General features: G+C 44.3%; 1 protein-coding gene across 2 annotated transcripts in view; it reads right to left on the reverse strand.

The window, feature by feature from the left end:
* The window catches only part of TMEM94 (transmembrane protein 94), a 53447-nt gene that overhangs the window by 12379 nt on the left and 21752 nt on the right, over window positions 1-19316 (reverse strand). For both annotated transcript variants that reach the window (XM_058039109.1, XM_058039108.1), the window contains 17 exons: window positions 18750-18946; window positions 17982-18133; window positions 17591-17693; window positions 17207-17293; window positions 16540-16656; window positions 12782-12838; window positions 10845-10949; window positions 10073-10237; window positions 9630-9839; window positions 9145-9460; window positions 8238-8411; window positions 4885-4987; window positions 3479-3696; window positions 2125-2306; window positions 1787-1925; window positions 1045-1160; window positions 81-180 (listed from right to left, as the gene is read on the reverse strand). In XM_058039109.1, coding sequence (XP_057895092.1) covers window positions 81-180; window positions 1045-1160; window positions 1787-1925; window positions 2125-2306; window positions 3479-3696; window positions 4885-4987; window positions 8238-8411; window positions 9145-9460; window positions 9630-9839; window positions 10073-10237; window positions 10845-10949; window positions 12782-12838; window positions 16540-16656; window positions 17207-17293; window positions 17591-17693; window positions 17982-18133; window positions 18750-18946 — 2541 coding nt within the window. The remainder of the gene's footprint in view (window positions 1-80; window positions 181-1044; window positions 1161-1786; window positions 1926-2124; window positions 2307-3478; window positions 3697-4884; window positions 4988-8237; window positions 8412-9144; window positions 9461-9629; window positions 9840-10072; window positions 10238-10844; window positions 10950-12781; window positions 12839-16539; window positions 16657-17206; window positions 17294-17590; window positions 17694-17981; window positions 18134-18749; window positions 18947-19316) is intronic.

Below are 19316 nucleotides of genomic sequence, written 5' to 3' on the forward strand. Positions count from 1 at the left end.
TCACACTGAGCCCCGAATTTTCCCTACACCCAACAAATGGCTCATCCCCAACAAACAGCTCATTCTGCAACAGTACTCACTCTCTGGGGTGCAGTCTGTGAACAGGGGCACCAGCAAAGGCACGTTGTCAATGTTCTGGAGGTGAGGTCTCACCTGGTGGATCCCCCGGGGGAGTTTGGCCTGAAAAAGAGAAAGGACAGATAAAGCAGGGGTGTGAGAGAGAGGCATTCCAGAAGGAACTGCTGAAATGAGAATGATGATTCCTAGAATTATGTAACTTCAAGATCAGATACAAAATCATGTTCCAGCAGATAGAACTGGCTTTCCCAAGGCACTGCCTGAAGTTTTCTGATAAAGTTCTACACTGACCTGCCAAGCTGCCTGTGCTTGCCCTCAGGGTTTGTAAGGTCAGTGTGACAAACCTGTGCTCAAGGATTCCTGAGGACTTTTTACTGTGTGGAGAATCTAGTCAGACACATCTGCTGTCTTCTAGCAACTGCATCTATTTCAACTGCAGCCACATCAGCCTGCAGCAAGGCAAGAAGGGTTCTTGCCTTCTAAAACCAGGCCTAAGGGATTTTTTTGATCTGTATCTCTGATATTCCTGTAATCTCTGCTGAGCACATGTGAGGTCTTTCTGAAGCAGGAAGGGCTTGTCTCACACTCTGACCACTGGGCAGCACCAGTCTGTGGCTCACAGCTGGAGGAGAGAGTGTTTCTTCTGTCTGCATGGAAAGTGAGGATGTTCCCACTCCCTGCCCAGCCCAGGAGACCCAGGGGAACTGAGACCCAGCTCTCAAGGTTACCTCATGTTTGCTAACCTCCATTCCTAAACTCCTAAGCAAAGAGCTGTTCAGCAAAAGTAGCTAACTGAGAGAATCCCAAATTTCCCAGGCTCTAGATACCCTGCTGGAAGAGAGTGAGAGAAATCAGGGGTCCCAATGGAAACCAATCTCCTGTGAAAAGGAATTTCCTCTGGGAGTACTGAGGTGACACTCCTGCCCATGACAACAGCAGAAGGTGCACAGGGAGAGGGGCCCTCACCCTGTTGCAGTCCTCCAGGAAGCTGGGGATATCACTGTCTGTTGGCTGGAAGCTGATGAGATCCGAGTGCCCTTCCTCCTCCATCAGCAGAAGCCCCTCCACATCATCTCGGGAAACTGGAGCAGAGAGGAGCAGCATAAACAACAACCCCAAACCTGCCTGTGCCACCCCTGTGCCACCCACCCACGTGGGACATGCACGTGGCACTGCAGAAGCCAGGAAACGTGAAGCCTGATTTTCTGGGTTAGCAACACTCAGATCTCCCACTCAGTCATACAAAATGCAGTATTTTTAGATGACTAATCTGTTCAGAGGTAGATATGTGAGCCTAGTCTCTGCTCTTTTGAGACATGATACTTTATCTGTTCTGCTGTCCTTCAGGGGAAGAGAATAAAGAAATCCCAGCTGAAGTAAGGAAAAAAAGGAGTAATGGACAGGCAAGTGACCTTCAGTGGTTTGACCAGGGCCCCAGCAAGAACCAGAAGCACTCATGAACACATAAATTCATGGCAGCTGGTGCATAGAAGGATGTCTGTTTCCAACAACTTGGTACTGGCTGGCTAGAAAGGTTATAAATGTAAAGTGATGTCGCTTACACACATGCACCTGAGGCCCATCCAGTTTTGTGCTCAAATCTCCTACAGATCAAGTGTCTGGTGTGGACACAGGAACCTATGAATGGGTTTAGAAGAAGCACCCAGGAAACAGATGGCATTCAGAGTGGCCAAGGCACAGTTCTCACCCTGATGGAGGTCATCGTGCAGGGAGCCAGCATGGCTGGGGCTGGATGGGGGGATCTCTGAGCCAGGCACATCACCATTGGGTGTTAAGGATATGTGACAATTCCAGCCAGTCTCCAGACCCATTTTCTCAGCAAACACCTGTGGGTGAGCAGACAAAGGGTTTTAGAGTGGCTGCCCAGGCCAGAGCACTGCAGACTGATGCCATACTGAGCACAGGTTCCTTCTGGACTCATTAGTGGGCTGAATCAGATTAACCTTACATTACACTGGAGCTAAACTCTCCAGTCAGACAAGCAGGGGCCATGCAAGGTCAGGGGGTTCAGCAAAGACAGCTTACCTTGCTTTTGAGCTCATCTTCCAGGGAGAAGTAGACAAAACGAATGCAGGCATTGACCAGTCCATCAATGAGGCGGACAATGTCAAGGCGGGCCTGATACTGAGATGAGACCATTCCCATGAAGATCTGTCCACTCAGAGCCTGGATACAGTCTTCCTTCTCCATCACTTCCCCAATCCCTTCTTCAGGCATGCAATCCCATTGAGACATGGGGCCACGTGAGCATCAGACAAAGGCCACGTGGTGGGGAGGCCACCAAGGTGACACCAAGGACATGGTATCCAGACACAGAAATGTGCAGGAATACAAACACAGGAGGGAAGATGAGGAGACATCCATTTGTCCCAGCATGCCCAGTCACAGAAGTGGTTTCAGGACATCCCCACACAGGAGACCAAGAACACAAGTGGGAAACAACAAGCATGAAAAGGAAAAAGATAAAACAGAAGGCAGGGATCAGTTACAAGGAATTTGGGTAGAAAGGTCAAGGATGTGTGCTTCATAATGTTCACATGTGCATTTTAAACACATCCTACTGTGCCTAAACAACATGATAAGTCTAGCTGAGGCACAGTGGCATCAGAGCACGAGGGGCTGATGCAAAGGAACTGAATCATGTTCCCTGCAAACACTTCCAAAAAGCCTGCAAAGGCTCTTTGACAGGGTTCCTTCACCATCACTAGAAGCCAGTGGTGAATGGGGGCTGGATGCAGCACGAAGAACAAAATAATAAAACACTTCACATAGTTGCAAGGCTTGCCACAGGTGGAACGCAAAATTATTCTGAAAACAGTCACAACTGTTCTTAGCTGCTGGAAACTCCACTAGTCACATTTTACAGAATGTGAGACCAAGGCAGAAAGAGGTTAAAACTGGTTTTCCAAAAGAGCCTCCTGGATTTATGTAATGGTATGTGCTTCCTTCTCAGTTTCCATTGCTGTTCTGAAGGACTTGTACATGTCATGTTCATCTAGTGGGAATCAGTTCCTTCAGTACAGCAACAAAATCGATCAAGGAATAATAGTTGCATAGCACTATACATTTCAATCCTTTGAAAAGCCCATCCCATGTGATTTCCATAAAATCAGACAAATAGCAAAACAAGTACTGAAATACCCAGAAGTCTTGACTTTCTGTAGCCTACTTTAGAAACAGACTTCCCACAAGGAGAAGAATTTCTCTGTAAGCTTCAATAACTTAACTAGAAATACCCCTACCAGCTGCCACATCATTACTTCCTCCGAAAACCCATCTACTTCAGAAACTCTTCCTTCCAAATTTCCATCTGCTACTCGGAACAACAATGTTGTCACAGCTCTGGGCTGGTCAGAGGCAGCAGCAGAGGCACACATACCATCTGAGCTCCAGCTGTTCCTGCGGCTGCTCTGTTTGATGGGCGTGGTGCCGGGGAGGTCGCAGCAGGTGAAGATCGCGCTCTGCCCCGGCACCTGCACCAGCTCGATGCACTTCCCGTTCAGCTGGGAGGACAGGGCACAGTGCATGGGCTTGTAGGCAAAGGCAGAGCAGTATCCTGACAGGCAGGCTCGCTGGTAGAAATCCAGCACCTTCTTCCTATGTGGAAGAGGGGAAAAAAAACAGGCAAAGTTAGCAAAAATGTGCCACGTTTCTGATAATACAGAAATGCTGTAGTTCCGTGTATTTGGAAAAATGTCTTCCATTTCCAAAAGTCTGAAGAAGCCTTTCCCTACTGCTTCAGCATTCTCCAAGCTGCAGGCACTGCAGGGCAACAAGAACACATATTCCAACAGGGGCAGTGGTGAATGTTTCTGTTTGCTCATCAGATTGATGGGTATGAACACAGAGCTCTTCAAATATACTTATTAATATAATGTGCTCTATATGGCTGCCAGATGACTCCAAGAAAGTTCATTGCATGACAGCAGAAGCTTAATTCATCAGACATAATTTATCTCTAGGGAGATAAACACCAAAGAGGGAACTGACAACTCTGACAACAGGATCTATGGTAGAGATAGTTGCAGGAGCAGACTTTTCTCCTATCCCCTTTCAGAGTATGGGGTCCCAGGAGCTGTATTAAGTCAATATTCAGTCACTGAAATATGGTAAAGTTCCTTCTCTAAGCTGAATTCACAAAGGTAAGAAATTAGACTATATATCAGATTTTTAATTTGCTTGTAACATGATCAATATTCCAAAAAGGATAAGTGCCAGTTTTTTCACACCTGAGGATATGCAGATTTAGAAGAACAATGTGAAAAGTCAGTGAAACTAAACATTACTGGTCTGCTGTGCCAATAGGAACAGCAATTCAGCCTGTAGATGAAAATACAGCACACACTGTCAGATATTGCAGCAGAACTCCAAGGGTTGATGCTTTGTGTAGACTGGTTCAGGCACAATTGATCATTTTGCATTTCATTTAAGACAAAACATTTTTTCTTAAAAAGCAACAAAAAATACTCTGCCACCAGCATGATCTGATTATAATTCAGTCCTACTACACAATACAGTCAGAATCAACTTAAAAGAGCACAATATCCCAACAGATAAAGTGAGGAGTGGCTTGCTCTTCCAGTGCAACTGAATGCTTGTTGCTATCTAATCTCTTACATGCTATGATAACAATTAATTGCAAGCAGAGGTGACTCATATTCATAACCTACTTGAAGCTCTTAAAAAGCTTAACAAGCATCACTAAAAGAATTTTAACAGAGTGACCAGGTTCCCTCCACATTTTATCTGCAGCTCCTGAGAGCCCCAAATGAGAAAGCTGCCCACCTGTCAGAGCCAGAGAGGGGGTAGATGTCAGTACCATCCCAAAAGTCAGTGCAGGCCTCAAGGATGATGTCAGCTGTCCCATGAGAAAACATCTGCTCAGTGCCTGGAGTGTAGGAGAACAGTGAGTCAGTATCACATATACAGCTCCAGGAAGGGCATAACACACCAGCTGCTCCCTTATTTGTTAAAACATGAGTGTTCCCACCAAATGCTTTGATGAATTCCAGATATCCCCTTTTCCTCTGCTCAAAGTCTTCATTCTCCATCAAGAAATTGTTCAGGATTGATGATGCCCCTGTAACTGCCCTTTGTCTAATTGTGGGTTCAAACAAGGCTGTGATAAAATATGAGCCATGTAGCCCCTTCCTATTCTCCCCCTACCCTGTGCATCAATCCTGCTCCTATAAAGGTGGGATAATATCTTGTTGCTGCATCCCACAGAGCAGAAGAGGAATTCCTTTGTGCCTCTTGTCAGGAAAGTACAAGCAGCAGTGATGAGCCTACAGGGATCAAAGTCTGCCTATGCTGCAAAGTGCATTCATTTCTAGGCCAGACGTGGAACTAAAGGGTAAGAGCTATTCTTGAATACTTTTCATTCAAGTAGCAGAAGATAATTTGACAGTGTGACTTGCCAGATAACAGCCTGTTTCACATTTTCACCCTGAAAATGTGTTAAATCAGGATGGTCAAAAGTTCAGTATACGAGACTCTAGAAAAGTAACTCAACTCATGCTGCCTTTAGGGAAGAACTGAAAATCAACGGACACCACAGCTTGTCCTGGTTTTCCTTCTCCCCCTATTTTAGTTTTTTAATACAGACTCAAAATCTCTTATTCCTTCTTGTACTCAGAGGTGTCAAAAAGTTTTGCTCAGAGGTGTGTGACCTCTGATGCAGGCCCCAGGCACAGGACACAAGTTCAGGGACGTGGGGCTGTCTCCCCTCCACACCTCCTGCTCCCTCTCATTTGTATCAACCCATTAACATTTCCTGCACATAGAGTCTCCCTTCCCTCCTCCAGCTGCTCTGTGACTTTACCCCCAATGGCTTCAAAGCTGAGCTAATGAAAAAAAAAAAAAAAGAAAACCACCAAAGAAAAACCACTGCCAAGGAAAATGAGCCCAAAGGCTTCTTGCAGGCATTGCTGCCGACTGCTAATGCTCACACTGGCTGGTGAAACCCAGAGCCAAGAATATCCCCTCAACACAAACCAGCCAGGGACCTTCAGGAACACTGAAGGATTTTCCAAAACATAGCAGCTCTCTGCTTTTGCTATAAATAGTCATCACAAGCCAAGTTTATCAGCATAACAAACCTCCAAGACGAATAAGAGCTGTGTGTGAAAGAAGGAGCCTGTCTCAGGGACACAAAGGAGCACTTGTGCAGAGCTCTGGTTAATTTTATTGTATAAACACCTAATCCTTCCCATCTTGCTCCTAAGGTCAGATAGTCCTTGCTCAGAAAGAGGGAACAAGAGGTGTTTATCCATGCAAAATCTATGTGCTGGACACAGAGCAAGAGCTTGCAATGATGTACCCATGTTCATGCCTGTCAGCAACTGCAATCCATTTCCCATTAATTCCCACCAGAATCCCACACCCCAGCCCTGCTAAGGGGAAAGTGGCAGTGACTGCAGACACTATAAACTGCAAAGAGTTCACTGAGCTGTCCTTGCCAGTAAAATGAGCCCAGCCTTTTCCCTTTCCAAATCATAAACTTGCAGGCCAGTATTTCTCTGGCAAAAGGGGAAAAAAACGAATGAATAGGGCAGGGGGTATGACAGCCATTCATGGCTGCTGGGACTCATTGGGAAGAACCAAACTGCTCCAGACAGATTAAAAGGAATGGAGCAGTGCAGCTCCAGCACAGGAAGACAGAGATGGTATCAAAGGCATCGTGAGCACCTCATTTCCATGTGGTCACTATGGATCTGGGATGAACACTGCCAGATGCTGGGACATGTATTTCAATAGAACAGTAAGGGAACATACAGATAAGCTACCTCCTATTTCTGCTACAGCTGTAGAATTTATGTATCTTGCTTTGACTGCAGCATGTCATGGGAGTGGGTGGATTCCAAGATTTGTTCACAAATAATGTGTGGAGAGAGGTAAGTTATGATCATCTGGTCTGACTTCTGCATAAACAGAACCATTTGACTTCATCCAATGTTATCTGCACAATCCAGTATTTCTGGTTCTAAAATGGCAGTATTTTAGGAAATTTCAAGGGACCAGACTATTGTGTGAGAGGTGTTCCAATGGTTAACTAAACCCAACTGGCAAAATTCCTCTTAGAATTTACTCTAGACAGGATAATCCAGGTCACACCTATTCGTCTGAGCTCCAGGCTCTAACCTAAACCGTTTAAAATTGAGGATAAGGAGTTGAAATGAGGCAACATTTAAGGTTTTTTCTCTACACTAAAAATCTCGGCATCAAAACAATTCCTACTTACAAAGGCCAGGTAGCAGCAGTAAGAACAAATGAAAAAAACACCTCCCAAGATAAAGACAAAAATTTAAGAAGTGGGTGAGAGAAGACAATTTAACCTGGTAAAACTCGGCCAGCACAATGATCATATTTGAGACTCAATATTGAACATATGTCAACTCTAGAGAGCCAAGTTCAGTCAATTTAAGGAATTACAAAGAGACTAAGAGCTCTGACAGGCAAGCTGTTAAATCTTTCTGAGGTGCTTTAAGACCTCAACCAGCTGTACATCCTTTCCATCCTAGCACATTTCTCTGAGAGCACAAAGGCATAGAAAGAGTGGAGAAGTCTGCATGACTTCAGGCTTATATTCATGGTCACTGGGAGTTTTCAGGCTTATATTCATGGTCACTGTGAGTTTTATTCGTGGTCATGAGAGTTTTGTGATTTCTTATTAGTATGAAATATAGGAATGTGCAATGTAATACACTAGACAACTCACAAAGATGTTGGTTTATGATTTATCAGAAGGATGAGCATGATTAAGTAAAACCCAAAGTGATATTCAGCCCTGTGCAGTATTAGTTTCACTACCATCATGAAGTCTACTAAAAACTCAACAAACCCACACCACACTCTGGTACTGCCATTTGTTCACACAAAACAGGTCTACTATATGCTATCTAAGATATTTTAAAAAAATTATCTGTGATTCTGGAGTGAGCCAAGGCTGGGAAGAATTCCCCCCTCAGAATACCCCAGATGATCACTGAGGTTTGTTAATCACATCTGCACTGGCCATGGGCAGAGCAGGGGCATCACCCACAGGGGCTCCAGGCTCTTCCAGTCTGACATTTTCTGGGCTCTCTGAGGAAAAGATCCCCCTGTGCCAAGTGGATGCCCAGAGAAAAAGGCAGCCTTACTGGTAGTGGTGTCCTTCACAAACAGGTTAATCATGTGGCTCAGGGGGGGTCTCCTCTTGGTGATGGATGAAAGCTTCCCCAGGATGGTTTCCTTCACCATCTCATCACTTGGCAGGCGGTACAAAGCCAAATAGTTCTCCTGCTTGAAGAGATCTTTAGCACCTGGTGTGAAACCTGAAACATGAACACAAGGAAGAGGAAAATCAGGCTCTAATCAATGCAAAAGGGAAGTCCCTTCTGATTCTGTGCCACCCACTTTGCCTGTGCTCATTCTGGCACCTCTGCAGCAACTGGTAGGTGAGCTGTGCTCAGTGTTCATCTATGTAAATATGGCTCAAGATCTAGGATGAAAAACACTCAAAAGGACTAGATTAGTAATTACAATGTTCATGCTCTTGTTTACTGATGAGACTAACTGTGACATCACAGGACAGGCACAGAAGTGAGTTCAAGCTTCCAGCTTTTAATCCTAGTGTTACCTCTAAACTCTTACTGCCCTTATGCCTCCATTTTCCCACGTGTAAAATGAGTTGAGGTACATCCTTTATCCCCAAACACCATGTAAAGCCCTACAGTAAAGACAGGACAGATACATGTTCATTAGCAGGTATTCTTTCTCTCCTGATGAGACTGACAGACTCACACCAGGAGAATATGAAGCCTAGCCAGGGCTGGCTGGCACTATCCTTGATAACATTTGTTCCTTGGATAGCACTGACAATGTCAGAACTTGCCAAAAGCCATCTCTTTAATAAACTCTTTTGGCAACCAAACAACAACAGAGTCAGCTCTGTATTTCCACCTCCTCAGCAAACGGGACTGGGGAAATATTCTCATGCACTCCGAGGATTAAGTGTCTATTGACAGCTCTGATTTCTCCATGTCTGTTCATCCAGCTGCTCCTCACCTATCAGCCTGGCAAGCTCACAGAGGCCCCAGGGCACGTGGACAGGCAGCACAGCATTGTGAGTCTCCTGCAGGGCGATGTTGCACAGGTGGTCGGAGAAGCGGCACAGCCGCTCGGTCACGCCGGCGTTGCACAGGTTGAGCAGCACGTTCAGGCCCAGAGGCTTGAGGGAATTCAGGTGCATGTGCCAGTTGGAGTCATCAAACTGGATGCAGGAGGGGTTCTGCTGGTCCTGGGACAGGCTGAGCATCTCCAGGTGGTAGTCACACACAAAGTCTTCAGCCTCACAAGCCAACACCTCGCTGTCCCCAACAACCTGGTCCAGCAGGCAGAGAAACTGCAGTTTGTTACAATGAACACAGCCTGAGCCTAGAATCCTACAGGGAATACCCAGTTAAACTCCCCAACAGTGGGGACTCTCTGGGTTTGAGTTTGTGTTACAGCTCCACAAAAGCTTAATTGTGTGCCCCTCCAGTAAGTCTCACCTGAGTGTGCTCCTCCTCTCCACCCTCTGTGTCCTTGCTAAAGCTCACATTGGATCCAGAGGGATGTTTGCTTCTGCTGCTTGGTTTTCGGTGGGCAGAGGCTTCAGGAGCCTTTGGAGCATCACCAGACCAGTTGTTCCTCTCCTGCTCATTGGCCATGTGCACTGTGTCTGCCAGGGGGCCAGAGAGCAAAGCATCTCTTTCATGGGGCTGTGGGAGACCAACAGAGCAAAGGGTGGTGATTCAGTGGTTCAACACAAGGCACTGCTGATTCACCTGCTGCTTTAGACTCCTGTAGAAAAGGATCCTTGCTTGCTTCTTCATCTTTAAGCAAAGAATTATGGCACAGGACTTCCCTACAAGGGCCCTCTATAATATCACATTGTGTCAGTCAAAGTGTGATTGCAGCCAACACACCACATTATGGGGTAAGGATCACCCACCTCATCTTCCATCTCAGGGTGGCAGAAGGACCTTGTGGAGAGCTCGTCAGTCAGGTCTTCGTGGCTGTCATGAGGTGGTTCCACCTTCCCACTGAAGAACAGAACAGTCTCTGGGCTGGGGTTTGGCCAGGAAAGAATCCCCTGCTTGTCTACACAGCAGAGCACCTAGAACATCCCACAACACCCCCAAGAAAGCAAAATCTTAGTGAAAACATCTGTGTTCATGCATAGTTGTAAATATCATGACTTTATTAAACACATGGGAGGACAGACAAGTCTCTCCTTCACCAACGTGCTCTCTGAAGAAACTGCACCTAATAACACTCCAAGAAATCCAATAATTCCTTGCTCTAACAAGACTAATGGGTTGTTTAACAGCAATTTTACTTCAGCATATTACAAAACTAGGCATGAAGACCAAGGGAAGGAAGCAACTATTCAACCTATTTCACCAGCTAGTACCTTACCAGGACCCAAACCAGCTGGTTCTTACACAGGAATCAAGAGGATAATTTATCCAGAACCAGAGCTGGAAGATACAGACATCCTGTCAGATGTCACAAAGTATCTCAAACCATTGTTTTAGCCTGTAAATGTGCTTGGACATGACAGGACAGTTATAAACTCTTCTACAAAGACAGGTGCCTGAAGGGTTTCTAATTCCAGCACAGTGAACTGCTTGCAGTCTGTGCTCAGGGAACAATGACATGAATGATGCAAATGAAGCATCCTCACAGGGCTCCTCTCTTTCTGACAACCCAGCAATACTCACAGTGACAGATCCCAGACTGTGGAGCAAGCTGGAAGTGAAGCTCAGAGTTGGGGATTTGCCTTTTAAAACACAGAGGAAGTGGCTCCAGATACAGCGGATCATTTCCTGAGGAGGGAAGCAGAGCACATCAGCCAGTCAGAGACTCATTCAGGGGAAGATGAAGGGAGAGAAGGGGAAAAGGGAGTATGGCATTACCTGCTTTCACTTTCAACACAGGGATACACTGTAAGATAGCCATCAGTCTCTGTGGGAACCTGTTACCTGATACAGTGCTGGTGTTCTCCAGGGAAAAGCATTTCTTCCCCTTTCCACTGATTGCTAACAGTCAGTTTGATTGTTGAATTGAGAATTCACTGAAACTACCTCTTGTCCACCCAAAACCACAGAAATGAATTCTGAAGTGAGTTCATTTCGAGTGAATCAGTTGTCACCTCTTGGTGTTTTTATCCTGAAGTAACTCAAACTCTTGGACTGTGGAGTTTGAGGCCTCTGAGTTCCCACCACCATGCTGCAAATGAGGTAAAGGATGGGGTCCCTGTGCTGAGGTGACTTGCTCAAGGTCACTTACTGAGGCAATGATAACATCAGAAACAAAGCCAAGGTGCCCTGACTACTCCATTCTTACAAAGGAACTGTCATGGAACAGAAAGAAGGAGATATTTTGTAAAATTAAAATGTCCAGTTGGCACCCTTCATTTTCGACACAGATATGTTTCAGAGGGAGTCTGGATGGCAGTAATCAATCCAAGCACCAGAGCTGTGTGCTTTCCTCTGGCAATCCTAAAGCTAGCAAAACCAGGATTGAATTACTGTGTTATTTTACTGCTTTTTAGTTGTTATTCTGGAATACTGTGACTGCAGAGCACTTCCCTCAAAGCTCCTCAAATAATTTTCCCTGGATTCTAATGGTTAGTACAGCAATAAGCTCAATTACAAAACAGTCTGGAGCTATCACCAAGAAAAAAAAATGCTCTTATTTAAACCAGTTTCTTCTAAGCAAAAATGTTACAAAAGGAAAGAAAGAGATCTCCTCAACAAGGTAGGTCAGCTAAAATCACCCCCATTTAATATCTGAAAAACATCTCAGCTAAATGATGAACTGGCACAGAAAGGCAACAAAATATTCAGCAAAAGAAACACATGTGTGTGCACCCATGTGCACTCCTCTGAGTGACTGGGAACAAGGAGACAGGAATTGATTCTTATCATATCAAGGGATTTTTAATCACTCCTGGAGTCCATCTGCATCCTTATGGAAAGGAGAACCTGAACACCAGATAAACAGAGAAGTATCTTTCCTTTACCCACCTGTTGAACCTAGATGATGCAATTTATAGAGTGGCCAGAGTAGTTCCTTCCCTAGAAAAAGGGCTCCTGAATGTTTGATTGCCCCAGCTCTGGAAGTGCCAGTAATGTGCTTAAGCCTGATAAGAAGCCTATGGAACAGGATCAGACTTTTTAAAAGCCTGAATACCCCACGGTCCTTCTGCAGTTTGGTCTGGGTGCTGACCACCATTCCTCTGGGTTTTAGTTTTGGCTTCAACAAGGATTCTCAGGTGCAAGCAAAAGACTTCACTTCGTTCAGACACACACCATACAAAGTTTATTTGACTTCTGGAACAGGACTTGAAAGAAGTACTGTGTCCAGGACAGAAAATGTTGATTTCAAACCATTTGCAATATTCAGAAAAGCCCAACTGGATTCAGCATTGAGGTCACCTCAAACTCTAGCCAGCACAGCAGTATTTACACGGGGAGATGGAAGGCAAAGACATGCAACCTGCATGCACAGCAAATTAAAGCAACAAATGAGTGACAATGGACAACTGACACAAGTAAAAAGGGTCTAGCAACAAGCAGGAGATCAGAAAGGAAGGGAAAGGATATCATGAATTTCTGCAGTGAAGATGGAGGAAAACAATTCATAATAATAGTACCTGAGAAGATACCATCTCTGTGTAGCTGCTGAGAGTGTCCTCTGAAAACTTAGCAAGCTGCAGCAAGAGAAGAGACCAGTTACTATAATTGTGCTCAGAAATGTGCCATGAGGAACATCCTTCCCACAGGATGTGCCTTCAGGGAGGAGAAAGCAGGAGCCCTGCTCTGGGGGAATGGCTGTACCACGGCAGACCCATCACTCATCACAGCAATTACGTCTTTAATGGACTCTGGTTTTATCTACTTGTGAAGCACAGGCAAAGTGCTTGGTGCTGTACATCACAGAGGAACACACAGTCATTACCTAAATGTCCACAGAGAAAATAATAGCAATTAGGCCCAGAGGAGGATCTTTCTGGGTGGTTATTTTTAGTTAGAAAGAGGCAGGATTGAGTGATCTGATTTTAACTTATATGGGTCAGTTACAGGAAGGGAGCTGGAAGATGGGTTGGAAAAGCAGGTGCCTGGAACACAATGGACACAGAGGAATGAGGCAATATGAATGGGATGTGGAGAGGAAATGAAAAGAAATTACAGCAGGGCACCACCACGGTGCTCTTGGAATCACCCTGAGAAATTCACTAACTCAGAAATTTTGCATCCAGCACAAAGGTATTCCACACTAGATGTAATTTTGAAAAAGTTTAAATTTAAGTATATTCACAACCACAAGTGACCATGGCAATTACATTTATATGTAAATAAAACTATAGCCCAAATAATAAAACATATATCTGGCATTTGAAAAAGGATCAGTTTAACAAAGCCATAAAAAGCCAAGAGAAATATGTCAGAAATCATTTAAACTGAGAACTATGAAGGATAATTAGGAACTGCTTAAGAATATTTTGTTACAATTTTAAAAAGCAACAATCCCATAGTAAAATAAGAGACCAGTTTTAAGTGAAAATAGAAGTAAGAATTAACATAAAAAATAAGGAAAAGTATACCAGTTGGTAATTAAAACCAGACCACTGCTTGTTAAAGACAGTGAAATTGCAAATGACATTGTAGGCAAGGCAGACATGTTAAATAAATATTGCTATTCTTTATTCAGTGATACAATCATACCATAGGATAACTATGAAATATTTTCCATTCCAACACCAGCTACAGAAAGTAAATATGTTTAAATTAGCAGGTCTGGACAATGACTATGAGTGCTGATTTTGCAGAAGGCTTGAACTATGGATTAAGTCCCAGTTCAATGGAAGTGGTGCCAATGCCCAAAAAGGGAAGGAGAACCATCCAAGTTACCACAGGACCCCAGACAGACTTTGATTTCAGACAGAATAAAAGAGCAGCTAATATGAGACTCAATTAAAAGAAAAGAAGTGGAATAATAAAATCAGTGCCAAACACCACAACTATATGAGCAGCAAATCTCCTCAAACTATTGTGATATCTTTTTTGACAAAATTACAAATTTGTCTGATAAAAGTACTGCTTTTGACATAGACTACTTGTTAATTTGACTTGATTCTAAATGCTTGACTAGTTTTCTAATGAAAATACCAAAGTAATAGGGCCCATGTCAGATATATTAGAAATGGACTATCTCTAAATGGAAGAGAAACAGAAATTATTTGCAATGATGTGCTACTACCTCAAGCAGGGACAAATCTGGGTATTTTTTTAATAACCTGAGAGAAAATTAAAAACAACATATTAGTGATAGAGACTGTAAAGGATACAAAGTTTAGGGTAGGGTGCAATGTAAAGAGGACAGACCACTGTTACAGAACAGTATGGATTGTTTGGGCAGTATGCAAAAACAAGTAACCCAACAGGCACAAAACTAAGGCTATGTATTTAGGGGCAAAAAATCCTTACAGGATGAGGATTCTCAGAAAGCATTAACTGCAGCTGAACAAAGCCTGGCCTTTTAAAGCAGTGGCTGCAAGATCTAATGGGATCCTTTGTGGTACAAACAAGGGAACACAGAGCAGAAAGTCCAAATTGTTCTGAAATTTATCAAAAGCACAGCTATTACTGGAATATTTTGTGGGGTTTGAGATTCATAACCCTACAGTGCTCCTGAAACAGTGGAGAAAGCTAAAAGGAATGCCAAGAGAAAGATTAGGGCTTTGGAAAATATGCTTATAGTGCCTCAAGGTGCTTGAACTGTTTACTTAACCAGAGATGGTAAAAAGGAATGTGAATAGTTACAACAGACCAAAATTTTGATTGACGTGCTCTTTGCTCTTAAATCTATGAGACAAAAGATGTAAATTTTCCAAGGGCTGGAAATCAGATACTGCAGAAATTCCCACTAATACAGAATTCCATTTTTAGCAGTGAAGGTAAATAATTACTGACAAAACCTATCAAAGGCAGTACAAATGTTTTCAAACCAACAGCAAATTCTTTTCTAAAAGGAATGCTGCTGCAGTGCAACTGTAGTAATGGAACTTGAGGCAGGGGCTTGTTTAGGGGGCACTGGTTTGTGTATTTTCAGCCAGTCACAAAAGTCACCTCTGGCCTTGAAAAACTGGGAATCAAACAGCTTGAACATGATAGGAAGGGGAAGAAGCTGGAGAAGCAGCCAAGTTGCCACCAAGTGATTGGAGAGGAGAAGGGTCTTACCTGCTACAGTTTGAACAGAGAAGAGAGAAGGAAGGAGGGACATAGGGAGGCCAAGTGACTGCCCTGGTCAGGGGTGAGTGACCAAGGCATGTCACAGCAGCTGTTCTGCAGCAGCAAGGATGGAGCAGCATGTCTGAGATGCCACAGAAAGAGCTGGCTGGACAGACAGAGTTGCCTGGACAAGAAAAAGGAGAAGACAGGAAAGGAAAAAAAGGAAAGTGCAAGTATGAGTGACAGGGCAAATGGGAATGTTAAGACTGATGGAGCAAGGAAGCCAAGGAGCTCTGGCTTTTCCCAGCTGAATTGAGAAGGGAAAGAGGGAGGTTTCAAAAGCAGAAACCAAGTGATGCTGAGAATGGATAGGAAAGGTAAAGTGGTGAAAACACTGAGAAGAGATTATAAAGTTGCAAATGCTACTAAGGATTGTAATGTGCCCTTCCTCCCAGGACACAGGCAGCTTAGTCATGTTCAGCTAGAGATAAAAGAATAGAAAACACAGACCCAGGGCCACAGAGGCCAAGGAGGGACAAGAAGGAGAGAGAAACTCTGTCCAAGTAACAGAAATCAGCACAGAAGACAAACACAGCTCAGTGCATCTCACCAGCACTGCCACCAGGACAAAAGAAGGGACACACAACAGCACATCCAGCCCAGGACCACATCCCCTCAGACCACCAAACTCCACTCCCCAAACCAGCACAGCCACCAGAAACTGCTCTTACTCCCTGACCTAAAGGCCACACCTGCAAACAAAGCCCCAGAGCCTCAGGAAGGATTGTTCAGCCACAGGGCTTTGCAGAGGATATGATGCATCTCACTCCTTCTCAGTGGCTACACATTGCCCAGTTACAGCCACCACAGGGCATTTATCTCCATGTTGACCCCTCTGTCAAACTGTATTTATCTGACAGAAAACACATGCCATGAAGAGTATTATGGAATCACCAGAGCTTCCTATCACCTTGGGATATCTGTAGACAGGTTGAAAAAATTAAAGCATCTGTTCAAGAAGCAATATTGTACTCCAGGGAGAGGGGACAACAGCTGGGACAACCAAAGATCCAACAATGTTTCACAATTATGTGGACAAATCTGCTGAATTTTCACTTCACAGAACCTTTTCATCTCCTGCTCTTGTCTCTGCAATGGTTTCATGTGGAGAGAAACCTACCAGTGAGGTGGAGGAGGCCTTGCTCATCTGGGCCAACACTCTGGCTTCTCCAAAGGCTGTAGCAAGAATCCACAGGACAGGAAAGAGCAATGGAAGGATGGGTAAGACACCATTCACCTGAAAAAAACAACCTGTGATCACCAACAAGCACAGAGACAACAAGAAGTCAAAACCTCTCACATGACATATTTTCCACCACAGTGAGAGGAGAGGGATAAAAGGCCAGGGCAGGAAGGAAGGGGACTGGAAGTAGTGCAAACAGTGCACACCTTAGGGGGGTTTAATGGATGCCATGAATCAATCACACCAACTTGTTTTTCCTGCTGAATTTGGTGTAAACACTAATGAGTTTAAATGCAAAGGATACCATATATATATATATATCTTAGATATAGATAAACACATACATGGCAAATGAGAGAGCAAAACATTTAAAGGTAAGTCTTAGATAAACACATACATGGCAAATGAGAGAGCAAAACATTTAAAGGTAAGTCTGTAAGGGAAGTTCTGATGTTCTCCTCCACTGAATCCTCCTGGACCCAGCATGCTTCCAGATCCAGGAAGCACAGGATGCTGTCACAGGATGAATTAAGTCCTGACAGAGGGAATCCATCTCAGCAGTGCTCAGAGAAGAGGTGTAGAGAAGCTCAGAGCTCTCCTTTACCTGCAGCTGAAGAAGAGTGTACTGCCAGGAAGCAATTCCAGGAGCGTGGAAAATGAAGCGCACGGCATTGGTGATCAGAAATCCAGCCTGCAATTCAGAGATGACAGTCACCTAAATATTGCCACTTGCAGGGAAGGTGTTTTCAGTGCCTTGTAACATTCTCAACCATGGGGAAAGTATGAAAAATATTCTTTTGATCTGCTGCTGCAGTTCTTCCCTCCACTCTCATGGTTATGTGGCTCAGCATCTCTGAACTGCTCAAGGTACACACAGTCAGCTGCATGAGTGAGCCTGGCCACAGCTTCCTGTTGATGGCTGCAATTCTTCAGATTTATTGACAAAACATGGTTATTCTCAAGGACAAAGGCTTGGAATGAGACCTACCAGCACGATAGGGACAGCATATTTCAGCATCACTGACTGTACAGTGAACCTCTCGTTATCCAGGGCTGTCACAGGCCGTGACAGAGCCATTTCCAGGCACCACCTAAAAAACAGAACACAGCTGGAAATTTCAGCAACCAAGACCCTAACCCTTCACTTTCCTTGGATATAAACCTCCCAGCAGACCTGATTAGAACACTGTGCTCGGCCTATGCTATGAGGGAGGGCTGTCAAAAGAGAAGCCAACATCTACAATAAGAGTGAGGCACTTGCCAGGGTAAATTTGCAGTATTGCCAAGAAAACTTCTCAGGTCTCCTCACCTGCTTAGCAGGAAGGCAGCACCAAGGACACAGACAGCTGGGTAGGCACTGTGCCCCACATTTAACTCACCTGACATTATCAATTATTGGGGTCTTCAACACACGGAAGAGACGATAGAGCTGAGGATTCTGAGGTCCCTTCTTCACTTCTCCCCTTGGGGAGGGCGGGGGTGAGAAGGGTGGAAATAAATCTCCAGGCTCCAGAACTATGTGCTCATCATCCTAGAAGAAAGGTCAGAGAGCCCAAAGGCTTGTGTTCAAGCACACCTGGTTATTTCATGAGAATTGGCATTTGGAGTGAAAGTTACAATTAAAACCACCAAAGGTAAATTTCAAGCTTTAAACTTTTTCCAACCTTCTTCAAGCAGTAAAATCTTTGTACAGATCTTGTAAGTGAGTAGTTAATTTACTTCTACACCAGGTATTTTATATTACCTTCTCAAATCAGTAGTAAGGAGAAGGTCAAAGCAGACAAACTTTATTTCTGCACATAAAAAGCAGGATAAAGGATGAGGTTTGTATGTCATATTATCCTACTGGATAGATTCACTCATTATATTTAGCAGCACATTACATTTTCCCCTTGACCTGAGAGAGGAGGAAATCTGGTGCTTTTGTGTAACATCGGTGTCTCCTGTCCAGTGAGTTTGAGAGTTCATGGAGAAGATGCAGCCTGGCTAACTAGGCACTGTCCTTGACTGAACTGCAATTTCAAGCTATTTTCAAGGTCAGAAGAAACCAAACACTCCATAATTTGTTCTCTGGGAATTAGAGTATTAGCATGAAAAACCTGGGAAATCAATCGTTACAGGCCAGGGAAATTAGACAAGCAAGTTACCTTAATCCCTCTCAGAGAAGCAAATGATTCCTGGCCTGGCCTCAAAGCCACAACATCTCCTTCCACCAAGAGGCTCACGGGCAGGTTGACAAGATGGCCATCCCTGTAGGCCCAGTGAAGGGACCAGGATGGGGCATAAGGCATGTGAAGGTCAGGGTACATGGAGTCTGGCCATTTCACCTCTTTGCCAAGTGTATCTGAAAACACAAAGTGAGAAAGAATGAAGTCATAGAACTCTGGATTTACATCCTGCAGTGGTTTTAAGTCCCCCAAAGCTAAGCTCAGCCCATTCCAGTGGTCTTTTATCATCTCTCTCTTCCTCCTTGATGGATTTTCCCCTCTCTCTCCACTCAGTATTAACAACTACACAGTTTTTAAAAACCTGTACAACAGAAAAGCTAAAGGCTGTACTTAAACTGCCCCACTGAAAGGAACTGCCCCCTCAGGTCCCAGAGCCCCTGTTGAGGTGATGCTCATGCACAGCAATTTATTTCCTTCTGCTCCATGTTGTGGCACAACCCCACGTGCTCTCCCCTCCTCATCTGCTGCAAGGCAGATATTTTGGTA

Source organism: Melospiza georgiana, chromosome 21 (assembly GCF_028018845.1).
Source record: "Melospiza georgiana isolate bMelGeo1 chromosome 21, bMelGeo1.pri, whole genome shotgun sequence".
Lineage (NCBI taxonomy): Eukaryota > Metazoa > Chordata > Aves > Passeriformes > Passerellidae > Melospiza > Melospiza georgiana.